General features: G+C 40.9%; 3 protein-coding genes across 4 annotated transcripts in view; 2 read left to right on the top strand and 1 right to left on the bottom strand.

Moving 5' to 3' along the window:
• Window positions 1-12,207, bottom strand: part of XPNPEP3 (X-prolyl aminopeptidase 3) — a 53,623-nt gene extending 41,416 nt beyond the window's left edge. The window contains exon 1 of the mRNA XM_069491359.1: window positions 11,700-12,207. Coding sequence (XP_069347460.1) covers window positions 11,700-11,763 — 64 coding nt within the window. The 5' untranslated portion in view covers window positions 11,764-12,207. The remainder of the gene's footprint in view (window positions 1-11,699) is intronic.
• On the top strand, window positions 6,201-7,121 carry DNAJB7 (DnaJ heat shock protein family (Hsp40) member B7). The gene has a single exon (XM_069490366.1). It carries the CDS (start codon window positions 6,201-6,203, stop codon window positions 7,119-7,121), a length of 921 nt encoding a protein of 306 aa, XP_069346467.1.
• Window positions 12,208-12,306: 99 nt separating the features above from the next.
• Window positions 12,307-14,891, top strand: part of ST13 (ST13 Hsp70 interacting protein) — a 28,527-nt gene continuing 25,942 nt past the window's right edge. For both annotated transcript variants that reach the window (XM_069491361.1, XM_069491363.1), the window contains exon 1: window positions 12,307-12,496. In XM_069491361.1, coding sequence (XP_069347462.1) covers window positions 12,387-12,496 — 110 coding nt within the window. In that variant the 5' untranslated portion in view covers window positions 12,307-12,386. The remainder of the gene's footprint in view (window positions 12,497-14,891) is intronic.

Genomic DNA, 14,891 nt, shown 5'->3' with positions numbered 1-14,891 from the left:
GCTCTATTCTTCCTCATTAAAACAGATAGTAGAGGCACTGTATATTTAATGCTTTCAAACAGCAGCAGTTGGTCAACATTGATGATAATAATTATGATGACAGCTAACACTTAATCAGTTTCTTATTATATTCCATAAAGTATTATAAGCACTGTATATGTATTAATATTAACTTATTTAATCCTTATAGCTATGTGAGTTAAGTATATCTTTAATTTTTGATTTTGAACTGGTAACATATTCACATGAATCAAAATTCCAAAGATACAGAAGGGATTTACAGGGAAAAGTCTTCTCACACCTGTCCCTAAGCTAACATGTTCCCCTTCCTTGAGGCAGCCAGGATTATCACTTTTCTGGTGTACTTTCAAAGATATTTTATCCACATGAAACCAAATCTATCTCTACTGATATACCCACCTTTAAGCAAATACTAGGATTCTATGTTTGAGGTAGATACTACTGTAGTACTTGACATTTAGAGACGAGAAAAAAGACACACAGAAAGGTTAAGTAACTTGTTTAACATGAAATACTAAGATGGAACAATGACTTGAAGAGCAATCTATTCCTAGAGCCCATAACTACTAGAACTACACTGCCTACATTATCATTTCAGCAGTGAAATAACTGAATAGAAAAGGTTAACAAATTCTCTTTTTTTATGTTCATATAATACTAGCATATCCAATCCTTCTATTCTGGACCACTCTTAAGCAGAAGAAGCTTAACTCTAACAAATTCAAAGCAGACAAATAATAATCTAATCTGAGACATAAATCGAGATGTTTATTCTTAGTAAATTAAAAAATAGTCTCGAGGACTGGGTGTGGTGGCTCACACCTGTAATCTTAGCACTCTAGGAGGCTGAGGCGGGAGGATGGCTTGAGCTCAGGAGTTCAAGATCAGCCTAAGCAAGAGAGAGACCCCTGTCTCTACTACAAAATAGAAAAATAAATAAATAAATAAATAAATTAGCTGGGCAACTAAAAATAGAAAAAATTACCTGGGCGTGATGGTGCATGCCTGTAGTCCCAGCTACTCGGCAGGCTGAGACAGGAGGATCCCTTGAGCCCAGGACTTTGAGGCTGCTGTGAGTTAGGCTGATGCCACGGCACCCTAGCCTGGGCAACAGAGCGAGCTAGTCCTTTGCCCGAAACTTTTTAAAAGTTTTTTCAAACAAATCAGTTTTCAATTCCAGGTTCTGTCCTTAACTTTCTAGCCTTCCACACTAACAGTTTAAGCGTAAAATTCTCTATCTTTCAGAATAAGCTTCAAACTCTTTAGCTTAGCACCCTTCATTATCTGGACCCTGCTCACTGGTCTGGCTTAATCTTAACAGTACTGCAACCACACCAAACTACTTCAAGAGTCCCAGCTCATCATTCTGTATCTTAACAGCATTTGCCTTCAAAAATACAGTTCTCTTTGTCTAAAATGGACCCTCCCTGCTTATTTGACTATACAAATTCTACAAAATCAACTCAAACATCACTTATGCAGGAAGCCTTCTCTCGCACTCCCCACTCGTACTGCTTCGGATGCAATGTTCTCCTCAATGCTCCTATGCTTATTTCTTCTGTTTTAATTCCTACTACACTTCACTTAATTGGTAATTAGCTCACCAGTCAACTATAAGCAACTACTAGAAGGCAGGGATCATTTATTATTTGACTTTTTTGGATCTATTTTTTTTTTTTTTTGGTTGAGACAGAGTCTCACTTTGTTGCCCAGGCTAGAGTGAGTGCCGTGGCGTCAGCTTAGCTCACAGCAACCTCAAACTCCTGGGCTTAAGCGATCCTACTGCCTCAGCCTCCCGAGTAGCTGGGACTACAGGCATGCGCCACTATGCCCGGCTAATTTTTTCTGTATAGATTTTTAGTTGTCCATATAATGTCTTTCTATTTTTAGTAGAGACGGGGTCTCGCTCTTGCTCAGGCTGGTCTCGAACTCCTGACCTCGAGCGATCCATCCGCCTCGGCCTCCCAGAGTGCTAGGATTACAGGCGTGAGCCACCGCGCCCGGCCTTGGTTCTATTTTTGAAGAACATATTTTGAAGGTAAAAAGTTGAGTCTGGCTTGTGATTGGATACAAGCAATAAAGAAAAAAGAGGAATTAAGAATGATTCTATGTTTTAGCCTCAACAAGTGGGTGAATGGTTGTACCATTAAGTGAAATGGGAAGATTGAGATGTTTATTGGATAATATAATGGAGATGTCAAATGGGCAATCTTAAGTTCAGGGAGACAAGTGCCAGACTAGATACATAAACTAAGGTGTCATAAGCACACAGATGGTATCTAAAGCCCTGGGAATGAATATTATTTAGAGAGATTGAGCAAAATCTGACACTATAAAATTTTAATGTGAGAAGAACAGGAGAAAGGAGAAAAAGCAGAAAAGTGTCATGTTTAGGAAGTTAAAGAAACAAAAGTGTTTTAAGAAGGGGCTCAAACTGTGGCAAGTGTTTCAAAATATAAGGAAGCCAAAAGGACAACCACTGCATTTGCTAACATGAAAGTCACTGGAGTGCTCGACAAGAACCATTTTAGCAGAGTATAGAAGATAGAAGCCAGAAGCCAGATTGGAGCGTGCCAAGGAAGAGAATGGGACGTAAGAAAGCACAGACACCAAGACAATAATTTGGTTAAGTTTTGTTGTGAAGGGATCAGAGACAATGGCACATAGTTGGAAAGGGCAAGGGATCAAAGCATAGTTGTAGAAGCAATTTCTTGTGCTATACATTCACACCCTACTGAAATTAGTTTTCTCAAATTATGAGTTTCTTTTTTTTAGAGACAGAGTTTCATTCTGTTGCCCTGGCTAGAGTGCCATGGCGTCAGCCTAGCTCACAGCAATCTCAAACTCCTCGATCAAGCAATCCTCCTGCCTCAGCCTCCCGAGTAGCTGGGACTACAGGCATGTGCCACCATGCCTGGCTAATTTTTTCTATATATATTTTTAGTTGTCCATATAATTTCTTTCTATTTTAGTAGAGACAGAGTCTTGCTCTTGCTCAGGCTGGTCTCGAACTCCTGAGCTCAAAGGATCCACCCGCCTCGGTCTCTCAGAGTGCTAGGATTACAGGCATGAGCCACCGCACCTGGCCAAATTATGAGTTTCTTAAGAGCAGAATTTTCTAACTTGTATCTGTATCACAGGTTTCATAGGTTTTCTTTCTTTTTTTTTTTTGAGACAAGTTCTTGCTCTGTTTCAGGCTACAGTGCCATGGTATCATCATAGCTCACAGCAACCTCAAACTCCTGGGCTCAAGTGCTCCTCCTGCCTCAGCCTCCTGAGTAGCTGGGACTACAGGTGTGGACCACCACACCTGGCTAATATTTGAATGTTTTGTAGAGATGAGGTCTCACTATGTTGCCCAGGCTGGTCTCAAACTCCTGGGCTCAAGTGATTCTCCCACCTTGCCCCACCGACACGGCTAGGATCACATAGGTGAGGCACCACATCCAGCCTGTATCATAGATTTTCTATATATGTTTGTGGAATGTCTAGAACCAAAAGTCGTAACTCCTGGTCCAAGAAATGCAGTAGAGTGGAAAGAAAAGAATTTGGAAACAGACTCAAATTTAAGTATCAAGGATTTTTCACTAACAAGCTATGTAGCCTTATACATATTACTTTACCTCCCAGAACCTCAGTTTTCTTGTGGGCACAAAATATTTATTTTGCTGGAATGCTGGGTCAATTAAATGGGAAACTACATGTAAATCACTTGGTACAATGTGACTCAGAGGGTACTCAAATAATGTTCAATGTGATTACTTATTATTTCCAATGGCAGGCAAATTATAATCCATGGGTATGCTACACATAAATACATGTAAGGACACATACTGGAAGGAATTTTAATTGAGTTTTAAGCATTTTACAATACTCCTCAACAACTAGCATATCAAAACAAAATTAGGCCAGGTGCAGTGGCTCACGCCTGTAATCCTAGCACTTTGGGAGGCCGAGGCAGGTGGATCGTTTGAGCTCAGGAGTTCGAGACCAGCCTGAGCAAGAGCCATACCCCGTCTCTACTAAAAATAGAAAATTAGCTGGACAACTAAAAATATATAGAAAAAATTAGCTGGGCATGGTAGCACATGCCTGTAGTCCCAGCTACTCAGGAGGCTGAGGCAGGAGGATCACTTGAGCCCAGGAGTCTGAGGTTACTGTGAGCTAGGCTGATGCCATGGCACTCTAGCCTGAGCAACAGAGTGAGACTCTGCCCCCAAACTAAAAAATAAATAAATAAATAAAAATAAAAACAAAATTAATGCAAAGCAAAAAATATTCAGGCCTGGCTATGGTCTTTTTTTTTTTTTTTTTTGAGACAGAGTCTCACTCTGTTGCCCAGGCTAGAGTGAGTGCCGTGGCGTCAGCCTAGCTCACAGCAACCTCAAACTCTCGGGCTCAAGCGATCCTCCTGCCTCTGCCTCCCAAGTAGCTGGGACTACAGTCATGCACCACCATGCCCGGCTAATTTTTTCTATATATATTTTTAGCTGTCCATATAATTTCTTTCTATTTTTAGTAGAGATGGGGTCTCGCTCTTGCTCAGGCTGGTCTCGAACTCCTGAGCTCAAATGATCCTCCCACCTCGGCCTCCCAGAGTGCTAGGATTACAGGCGTGAGCCACCGCGCCCGGCCCTGGCTATGGTCTTGAAAGACTGTCCAGAAACATACACTACAGTTTTTTATTTTGTTGGAGTATCATTTAACTGAGGAGTCTACAAATGTGAGGGAAAATAAAACAAATATAAAGGAGGAAAAGCAGAGACACATCATTATAGGGAATTTTCTGGGACAATAAAACAAACGAGGTATAGAATATGTGTTTTTAATTCAGGTATAGCCTACTGGTAATGTAAATTATCCCTTAAGAAAATGAACTTTGGTCTAATTTGCTTCTAACTGGGTTCACTAATTCTGCCTCCCCATATATTCCAATTCAGATTTTGGCTGAATCTCCAAATAGCAGCCACCGATCCACTGAAACTGTGACTCAGATCATTAAACCTGCATATCTTGTCCTTCACCCCAATCCACCATGCCTTCCCACTGAACCTGACATAAGTGTTAGCTTTATTTCTAATAGCCCCAAATTGGAAACAACTGAAATATCCTCTACCTGGCTAGTGGCTACCATATTAGATCATTATATGGCTCTTTGTTATGTAGGTCCCCCCTGTAATGTCATCTCCTTAGAAGCCTCTAAAACCAATCTAAAGTAGCTCTCTGCCCCCACCACATTACTATATTTTTGGAGGACATACCTCATTATGTCAAATTATTTTTTTTTACTTATTATTTGTTCTCTAAGTACTATGAAAACTGGCACCTTTTGTTCAATACTGTTATCAGCAGTGGCTAATATTGTACCTTGCACAAAGCAGGAATTCAGTAATTATATAATGAATACATAAACACACAATTTTTAAAATATCTAACTACATGTTTATAGTAGTAAATTTTAGGTGGGCAAAGATACTATCATCTCAAACGACTCACCACTGGCATGCAGGCCACTTCCTCCAGGAAGCCTTCTCTTACACTCCTAGTCTGGGCTCTCTCTCATAGGACTCTAGCATCAACACTTCCCCCCTTCATAGCCCTTATTATATTGTAATTGAGTTACTTGTTTTTATCTCCTACTGAACTTTATCTCTTTACTGAAATAAACAAATACGTCAACTGCCTGAATCCTTTTTTCGCACAGTTCATTAATTCTTCATTTTTCTAAAACAAAACATGATAGAACTGGGAAGTAAATAATTAAGGTTCATTAACCTACAGGTCATATTATGCAAGGGATGCTGCTGTGGCTCTTAGCAACACGTCCCACTGTTTCATGAGGCATTGTCTGAGGCTTCCAGGGAAATACAGGGAAACAGTCAAGAGGGTTCGAGGATGGTCTGGTATGACTCTGGACTAGCTTCATTTGGAAGGTCCAGTCCCTACGCCTACCCCAGAATGACACCATAATGCAGCCCTCTCTGACATATGCTTGTAACTGTGTGCCACATAATCAGTATCCTAAAGTCTGCCAACAGTGGCCCACTGTAAAAATATTGTCTTCAATGTAAAAATGTGCCTATTTCCAGTCGTTGCCTCTACTATCACCTGAACCTGAGCTGAGAGGAAACCATGGTTCTCACTACCCAGTGCACCTGTTTCCAATAATCTGTTAAAACATGGTGGATTATTATGAAGTTTTAGGAGTACAGAGATATGCGTCACCTGAGGACATTAGAAAAGCTTATCATAAAGCGGCACTCAAATGGCACCCTGATAAAAATCCAGAAAACAAAGAAGCAGCAGAGAGAAAATTCAAAGAAGTAGCTGAGGCATATGAGGTATTATCAAATGATGAAAAACGGGACATTTATGATAAATATGGCAAAGAAGGATTAAATGGTGGATGTGGAAGTCATTTTGATGAATTCAAGTATGGCTTCACATTTCATAAGCCAGATGATGTCTTTAAGGATATTTTTGGTCAAAGGGAACCATTTTCATTTCACTTCTTTGAAGACTCATTTGAGGACCTTTTAAATAGTCCAAGAAGCTTCTACGGAAGCAGAAGCAGAGGTGCAGGATCCTTTTTCCATACCTCCAGTGAACATCCAGTTTTTGGGCGATTTTCTTCATATGATACAGGATACACATCATGTGGTTCACTGAGGCATGAAGGCCTTACTTCATTTTCTTCCCTGGCATTTAATGATAGTGGGATGGGCAACTACGTATCTGACAAAATTGTTAATGACAGAAATATTAATACAAAGGAAATTATTGAGAATGATCCATATAGAGAAGTTGAAGATGATGGAGAGTTGAGATCCTTCCTTGTAAATGGTATGGCAGATGAAGAGGGCTCTGCAGAAGAATGCAGCTGGAGAAGACAGCCATTCAACAATTACTCACCAAATTCCTACAGCCCCAAACACATATCTCAATATACTTTTGTGGACAACGATGAGCAAGGCATACCTTGGGTCACCAGCAACTGGGATCCCTCTATTTTCTCAGCAGGATTCAAAGAAGGTGATAAAAGGAAAAAAAAGAAGCACAAAGAGGTGCAGAAAAAGAAGTCAACGAAGAGGAATCGCTAAACTGACTCTTCAGACACATGTTCATATAACATTTGAACATAACTCTTTCTGTGTTTTGGTTAATCATAGGTTTTGTAGATAACACTTATTTAATACTACACTAAGATTATGCTTTTAATAACTTTAGCAGGATTGGAGACACTTGGTCAGTAGTTGTTTGGATTAAGTATGTCAGAATAAGATGAGTCTGTAGTGACAGTTGGTGACGTTACACATTTGGAAAACTGCATAGGTTTTTATTTGCTTTTTGTTTTTAAGCTGTTTCCACATCATAGAATTTTTCTTTAACATAGTTTATAATTTTTTTTTTTTTTTTTTTTGAGACAGTCTCACTCTGTTGCCGGGGCTAGAGTGAGTGCTGTGGCATCAGCCTAGCTCACAGCAACCTCAAACTCCTGGGCTTAAGTGATCCTACTGCCTCAGCCTCCCGAATAGCTGGGACTACAGGCATGTGCCACCATGCCCAGCTAATTTTTTTTTCTACATATATTTTTAGTTGGCCAGATAATTTCTTTCTATTTTTAGTAGAGACGGGGTCTCGCTCTTGCTCAGGCTGGTCTCGAACTCCTGACCTCGAGCGATCCATCCGCCTCGGCCTCCCAGAGTGCTAGGATTACAGGCGTGAGCCACCGCGCCCGGCCGCCACTGGATATCTAGAGGAAAGGAGTGCCATTCTGATTGATATCTAAAACGAGACCTCTCTGGTTGCTGTTTTTGAAAGCAGACTCAGGGGTAGAAGCAGGAAAATGAGGCTGTGGTCACAATCGAGGCAAGAGATTACAGTAGTTTGGTCCAGGGTGGTGGCAGTGAGGGTGGTGAAAAGTGATCAAATTTGGGATATATTCTAAAGGTAGGGTCGAACAGGATATGCTGACAGACCTGGATGTTGGGTATAATAGAAAGAGTGGAGGCAAAGATGACAAGGTTTTAGTCACAATCTAGCAACTGGGAGAATGGAGTTGCAGGTGTTAAGTTTTGGATATGCTACACTTCAGATGCTTGAATTTAATAAGCACTGAAAAGAGTTTCCTGCATTGACTTGCATGCTGCAAATTCTGCCATTGAATTCTTCCTATTTAGAAAAAAAATCTATTGATCATATTTTTAAATCTTTTATCTCTTAGAAATGTAATTGCTGTAAATTTTAATGTAACTGAATGATGCAAATAATCTAGCAGCACTAAAACCCAATCACTTTTGGCCAAATACAAATACGAAAGTACAAGACAGAAAAAATTATAACGTGTACTATTTAAGCTTAGGGTATTTTAAATGGTACTTATACAAAATGTGACATTTTGTAGAGCCTACCTGTTATGTATGTGATATTAAAGCTGAAAAAAAAATGGAGTTTTCAAAAAAAAAAAAAAAGCAAAAACCAGTGCCTCAGAAGAGTTAAGAATGTAGTAACATGCCTTCCACTCCTTTCTTCACTCTTAACAGATAACTAAAAATTCAGATTAATTATCTTACTAAATAGCTTTAAACTATTTGAAGGTTTCCCACGGCCTAGAGGAAAAAGTTCATTGTTTCTTAACATGATATACAAAGGCCCTCCATGAGCCAGCTTTTTTCTCGGCTTTATTTTCTATTACCTCTTTGCACTCATGCTCTATCCCTGAGGTCCCTAACCCCTGGGCCGAGGACCCCCTCCCCCACATGGAAAAATTGTCTTCCATGATGAAACCAGTCTCTGGTGCCAAAAAAGTTGGGGACCGCTGCTTGAGCCCAACTATTTCCAAAATGTGTTCCAGGAATAACAGTTCAAGACTTACCACAGAAAAGGGACTCCATGATCAAATACATTTGCAAATTGCTGCTTAATACATATCTCTTAGAGATTTATTCAATAGAATTAGCCTATTATGTACACTCTGAAATCTGAAATACAACATTCCCCATACATATTTGACCACAGAATCATTTTGGTATAACACTTGTTAACATGCTTAGAACATATTTTTAAAAGCTTCTCCCGCCATACTATATGATTGCAATGCTTGGTAGTAGCCATTCTGTTTCAGAGTTCTGTGCCTTTGCATATGTTCCTTCTGTTAGGATGGCTCCTTTCCTCTAGTCTACTTGGTGAAAGCCTTTCAAATCTTAGACTAAATCATAATCTTTAAAGGCCCGCCTACATTTCCTCTCTGGCCACCTCTGCTCCCCCAAAATATCTATCACTTCTTTCTCCAAACCACTGGATCTTTACTACTATATTTAGTATATTGTATTACAATTATTTGCCTTTTTATCTGTCTCCCATAAGGGCAGAAACTTTTTACACTCAGTGCTCATATTTGGTGCTGACTGTTGAATGAATTAATCATTACCTGAAAACAGGCTTTAAAAAATATTTTCTACTTATTTTCAATATTTTCAGTACTTCCTTTTCCCATCTGAGACTTACATGGTTACTTACTATACCTTAAATGGTATAATCTTTTAAAATATAACTTACTTTTGTATGACTAGTACTTTATCTTGCTTGTTCTCAGGTGACTATATGGTGTTAACAGCATATTTTAACTAATGAAATCTCTCATAATTATGTTAACCTTTAGTTAGTAAGAACATTTGCACTTCAGGAATGTGTGACTTTCACAGATGAGAAAGTTTCCCATGGTATTCAATACTCTGTACTCAGAGCCTTTCTAAAGTAGGACAACCAAGAGAACCATAGATAGTCAAAGTTCTACTTGTGAGCACCTCAAATGTGGAGTTTGTATATTCTAAAACTTAATGAAATCCCAGAACAACATAATATTTACAACCCATTATTGCCTTTTCTGAGCTCCCATTTCACTTGGGTCAAGATTCCATTACTGCACTTTTCTATACTGTCATTTGTTGCTTGTCTATCTCCCTTGACAAGACTGTGAGCAACTCAAGGTAAGTGAAGATCCATCCAATATGACTACTAATTCAAAAGTTACTGAATGAAACTATATTCTTTCCGGTTCACTCAATGAATAAAAAGTTCTAAAAGGACTCTACTAAGCCAGAGTAAGACCTAGTGGTGGTATAACAGAAAAATGACTAAACACAACCATACAACTAAAATTCCTGATTTGTTGTGATCCTGTGTTTTAGTTTATTTGTAAAACGAGGCCATCTGCCCTAACTTATTGGAATCATGAAGACTCAAGGAGATCATTTATTCATTCAGTTAAAAAGCCAATACAGGTCAGGCATGATGTCCATGCCTGTAATCCTAGCACTCTGGGAGGCCCAGGAGGGAGGATCAAGGCCAGGAGTTCAAGACCAGCCCGGCAATAGTGAGACATCATTACAAAAAATAGAAAAATTAGCCAGGTGTAGTGGTGCTTGCCTGCAGTCCCAGCTACTAGGGAGGCTGAGGCAGGAGGATTACTTAAGCCAAGGAGTTTAAGGTTGCAGTGAGCTATGATGACAGCATGGCACTCTAGCCCAGGGAACAGAGTGAGACTCTGTCTCAAAAAAAAAAAAAAAGGGCAAAGGGCCAGTATTTCACGTTAACATAAGAGGTTGTTAACTTTGCTTGTTCCATTGAAGCATACTAAAGCACAATGAATACATTTTTCAAAGATCTTGGCATGTATAATCCAGTATCTAGTTCTAACCCTGTGGACTTTGTGATTAAGACTGATCAATTCCACATCTATATTTTCACCTAAGCCCATCGAAGGGGGCAGCTTTCTGCAACTATTACTATTAGAATTGAAGAACAAGTTCCATGCACTGGACAATGACTTTTTATTTTTTTTTTTACAGTAAGAAGTCGACATAATTAACATTCCATTTTCAATGAATTCAAGATATCAACACAAACATATGCCAAGACATAGCTTTGATATCAAATACCATGTGCGCCAGTTCACATTGTTTACATATTGGCTTCCCCACATGAAATATAATCCAATGACAGATCCGCCTGCAAGGCAGATGATTTAGCTTTCACTGATAAAACTATACGGTAATCAGATTAACTGCTTGCGACAGAGGACACCCGACAAAAAAAAAAAAAAATGATTTCCCTTACTCCTAGGTTACTTTATCCTGTCTTTACGAACAGGACTTTCAGACACAAAAAGCTCCAGGAGTGTTTCCAAACATTACCTCTTCTGAGAGTAACTGCTCCAAAAATTTTTCACTAAAACTTATTTCTCATATATTCTGCAGCCTGCTATCAAATCAACTCTTTGAAAACACGAAAATAAGATTTTAGGCTAACCTAACAGAAACAAGCGCTACTTGATGTGAGACACTTTGTCACCTAAGCAAGTGAGGTAACTGACAAAACTTGAGTCCGAGTAACTGAAGACAGCCCCTCTGCGGGATGGCACACAATTCTCTCTCTGCAGTCATTTCAGCTTCCCAGAATACCTCAAAGGTAGAGAGAACACAGGGCCCACCCTTTTCCAGAAGCAGCTGGTAAAGAAGAAATCTGCGAAGAGCACAAAGGGTTGGGGAGGGGAGGCCCCAGTAGGAGAAGGGTCCGCCAAGTGAGGGATCTCCTGAGACCAAGTTGGATCCCTCTGGGGCTCCTCAACTTCTCACAGAGCAAGCCCTGGAGGGGACACCGTGGGAGGAGAGTCTAACCTGAGAGGCCGCGGGCGTTTGCTACAGCAGGAACCAGCTTGGGAGCTGAGAGTAGCCAAGGCATATCGACCTAGCTCACGCGTCAGGAACGGAAAGAGGCAGAATCCAGGAAAACAGCCGCCAGCAGACCGCGTCGCCAGGAAACCGGGCCAAGCGCCCCTCCCCTTCCGGCGGGAGCCGCTCGCGGGCTTTCTTTCTGCGGCGGCGCAGAATGCTTACGTCACGCCTGGAGCTTTGACCGCTGCTTTGGCCAGCCGGCCCTTTTCTCGTCGGGGTGTTGTGCTCCGGTTAATGCTCATTCACAGAATATCCGATTGTGTATGGCTTCCTGGAGAGGCTGATATTTCGTATCTCCTTGAAAGCGCCTATGCAGGTGGTTGACCCATCTCGGGAACTAGTTCAGAGTTGAAATAAGAACGTGTGCGTAGAGAGGCAGGCAACAACAGGAACAGCCAAGCTTCTAGAAGGTTCTAGACAGTGCGCAGGAGCAGAGGTACAGGGAGTAGGAATGAGCAAGCGAAGGACCCGGGGTCACGAGACCGTTGGGTGGGAGGAGCCAGTGGCCGGGGAGGTTCTAGTCTGTTCTGCCTCGCGGCAGCCGCCCCCTTCTACGCGATCACGCTGAGCTAGCGCCCGGGCCTGGAATCGGGCCGCAGACTCCTCAGCCGCGTCCTCCGCGTCTTGACCATGGACCCCCGCAAAGTGAGCGAGCTTCGGGCCTTCGTGAAAATGTGTAAGCAGGATCCGAGCATTCTGCACACTGAGGAAATGCGCTTCCTGAGGGAGTGGGTGGAGAGGTGAGACCTGGGCCTGAGGACCGTTGGGGGCGGGAAGGAGGACGGCCGGGGGGTAGCTGGGCCCGGAGCTAGCGCGGGGCGGCTGGGAGCGGGGTCGGGACGGCGGGGTAGCAGTAAAGTGTCATTGCCCCTTTGTGGCTCGTTCCTTGCGTAGGAAAGGGAAGGGCTAATGGAGGAGCGGGAGCCTTGATACTACAGGGGCGGGGAAGCAGGGGACAGAGCTGAGGTCGCCAGGGGTGTATCTTGGGTGAAATGTAGATACAGACGATTGCGGATACTTGGGAACTGAAGACGTGAGAAGAGTTACTACTGCGGGATTTATCTATTGTGTGGGGTTTTCTTTAAATCTCAGGAGTCTTGCTTAGGACGCGTTAACACATAGCGGCTCCCTGACGCACTATCCCATTAGTGTTTTAATAATGATTATTTAGTAAGTTAAAACAAAATAAGCATGTTCGATTATTCTTACCTTACGGCGATTCTAACTGCGTAGAATTAATTATCTTGGGAATCACTTACTGTACCTCCGTTAGTGGCAGTGCTGTCACTCCAAACAGTTTAAGAAAAATGCTTTTTCAAGGCCTGGCGTGTTTCCAGGGTGTGTTCTATTTATCTGTAATTCTAGAGTACTTCGCTACGTGCAAGGAATTAACTGACCAGGCGTTGTGCCAGGTACTGCGAAACAGTGTAAGTACTGTCTGTTTAGGAATACAGACGAATAAATACAAAAATTCGTTTTCTGATCTACTATGTAATAGAGATTATCGTACTACATATTGGAGGGGCACTTAAGAGAGAAAAGCTGAGAGGGAAATCTTCCCTGAGATGATTTAAAAAAAAAAAAAAAATCAGTACTAGTGGGGAATTAGAAAGAGACGACGTACAAATTGTATTTCAGGGGGATGAATAGCGATTGTGCAAAGTATTGTAACTCCTGGGAGGGAATTATCGAGAACATCAATGAGTTTATTTTAGTAATATTTTTATAGGGGTAGATGAATTCATGGTTACCAAATATTTGAAAAAGAGTATTTCTTACAACAAGTTTGTTCTAAGGAGAAGCTTAAGTTAAAATTTGTCAACGTTGTATATTGGTAGTATAATTTTTTTCCTCTCAACAAGTTTTTCAGTCTTTTTCTCCCCCTTGATTTTCCAGCTACCATAAGATTTTTACTCAGTGTTCCATATGTGCAATCCTGAAACTATGTACAATTATTATAGTAACTTTATAACTATTCTTGAGAGTCAACAAGAATCCTATTTTGGGCCAGAGAGGTGGCTCATGCTTGTAATCCTAGCACTTGGAGGATTGCTTGAGTTCGAGACCACCCTGAGCAAGAGTGAGACCCAGTCTCTACTAAAAAATAGAAAAATTAGCTCGGTGTGGTGGCATATGCCACGTCAGCTACTTGGGAGGCTGAGGCAGGAGGATCGCTTGAGCTCAGGAGTTTGAGGTTGCAGTGAACTACGATGATGGCGACACAGCCAGACTCGGTCTCAAAAGAAAAAAAAAATCCTATTTTGCAAAATCCTTGCTTCTCAACAGAACAACCTACAAGTTGGTGTTAGGTAAATATCAAGACTAGGAATTGAGGGCTAGATTTTAGTCGTTTTCTGATTGAATAAGTTGATCCAAAAGCCTGTGTGATGTTTGTATCGGGGCAGGCATGGTGTCGCAGGCCTTTAGCCCTAATTACTCTAGACGCTGAGCTGGGAGGATCACTTGAGCTCCACAGTTGGAATCCAGCCTGGACAACATAGGGAGACCCTGTCTCAAAAAAAAGAAATAAAATAAAATTTTTTAAAAAGCAAAAAAAAGATGTTTGTGTGCTTTTATCCTCTTACATCTACTTGTTATAGGAAAGATCCTATAATTAATAAATAGTTCCTAAAATTTTAGACAGGGCAGACCTATACCACAGGAAGAAGTAGCTAGCCCTAAGGGTGAAAGTTGTAGTGAGTGGATACTATATTTTTGTTCTATTCCTACTGGAGAGGACACTGAGGGAAAAAAGATAAAAACAAAAAAACCCAAAAACGTAAGTGACTTGTGCTGAAGTGATTATGGCTATGTAGAGAATTCTAATTTAAGATTTGCAAAATGTTATTTGTCAGGTGCTACTATTTCCAAAAAAAATAGCCACGTGTCTTATTGTAAGATTCCTCATAGGTAATTCCAGTTTTTCTTTCTGGTTCCATTTATATTCTTTTGGCGTTCTAAATTGTTGCGTTAAGTATGGGGTAAGGCATCTTGGCACATATAGGGGCCTTATTCTCAACTTAGATTGAGAGATTTAACTTAGAAGGTTTTGTTATCTCTTTATTTTAATCTAAATTTAAATTTACATTTTTATAGACTCAGAGGTCTTTAACATTGACTGCCACACTAGAAGAA

This window comes from Eulemur rufifrons, chromosome 16 (assembly GCF_041146395.1).
Source record: "Eulemur rufifrons isolate Redbay chromosome 16, OSU_ERuf_1, whole genome shotgun sequence".
NCBI lineage: Eukaryota > Metazoa > Chordata > Mammalia > Primates > Lemuridae > Eulemur > Eulemur rufifrons.
This window is presented reverse-complemented; position numbering and strand designations above follow the sequence as displayed.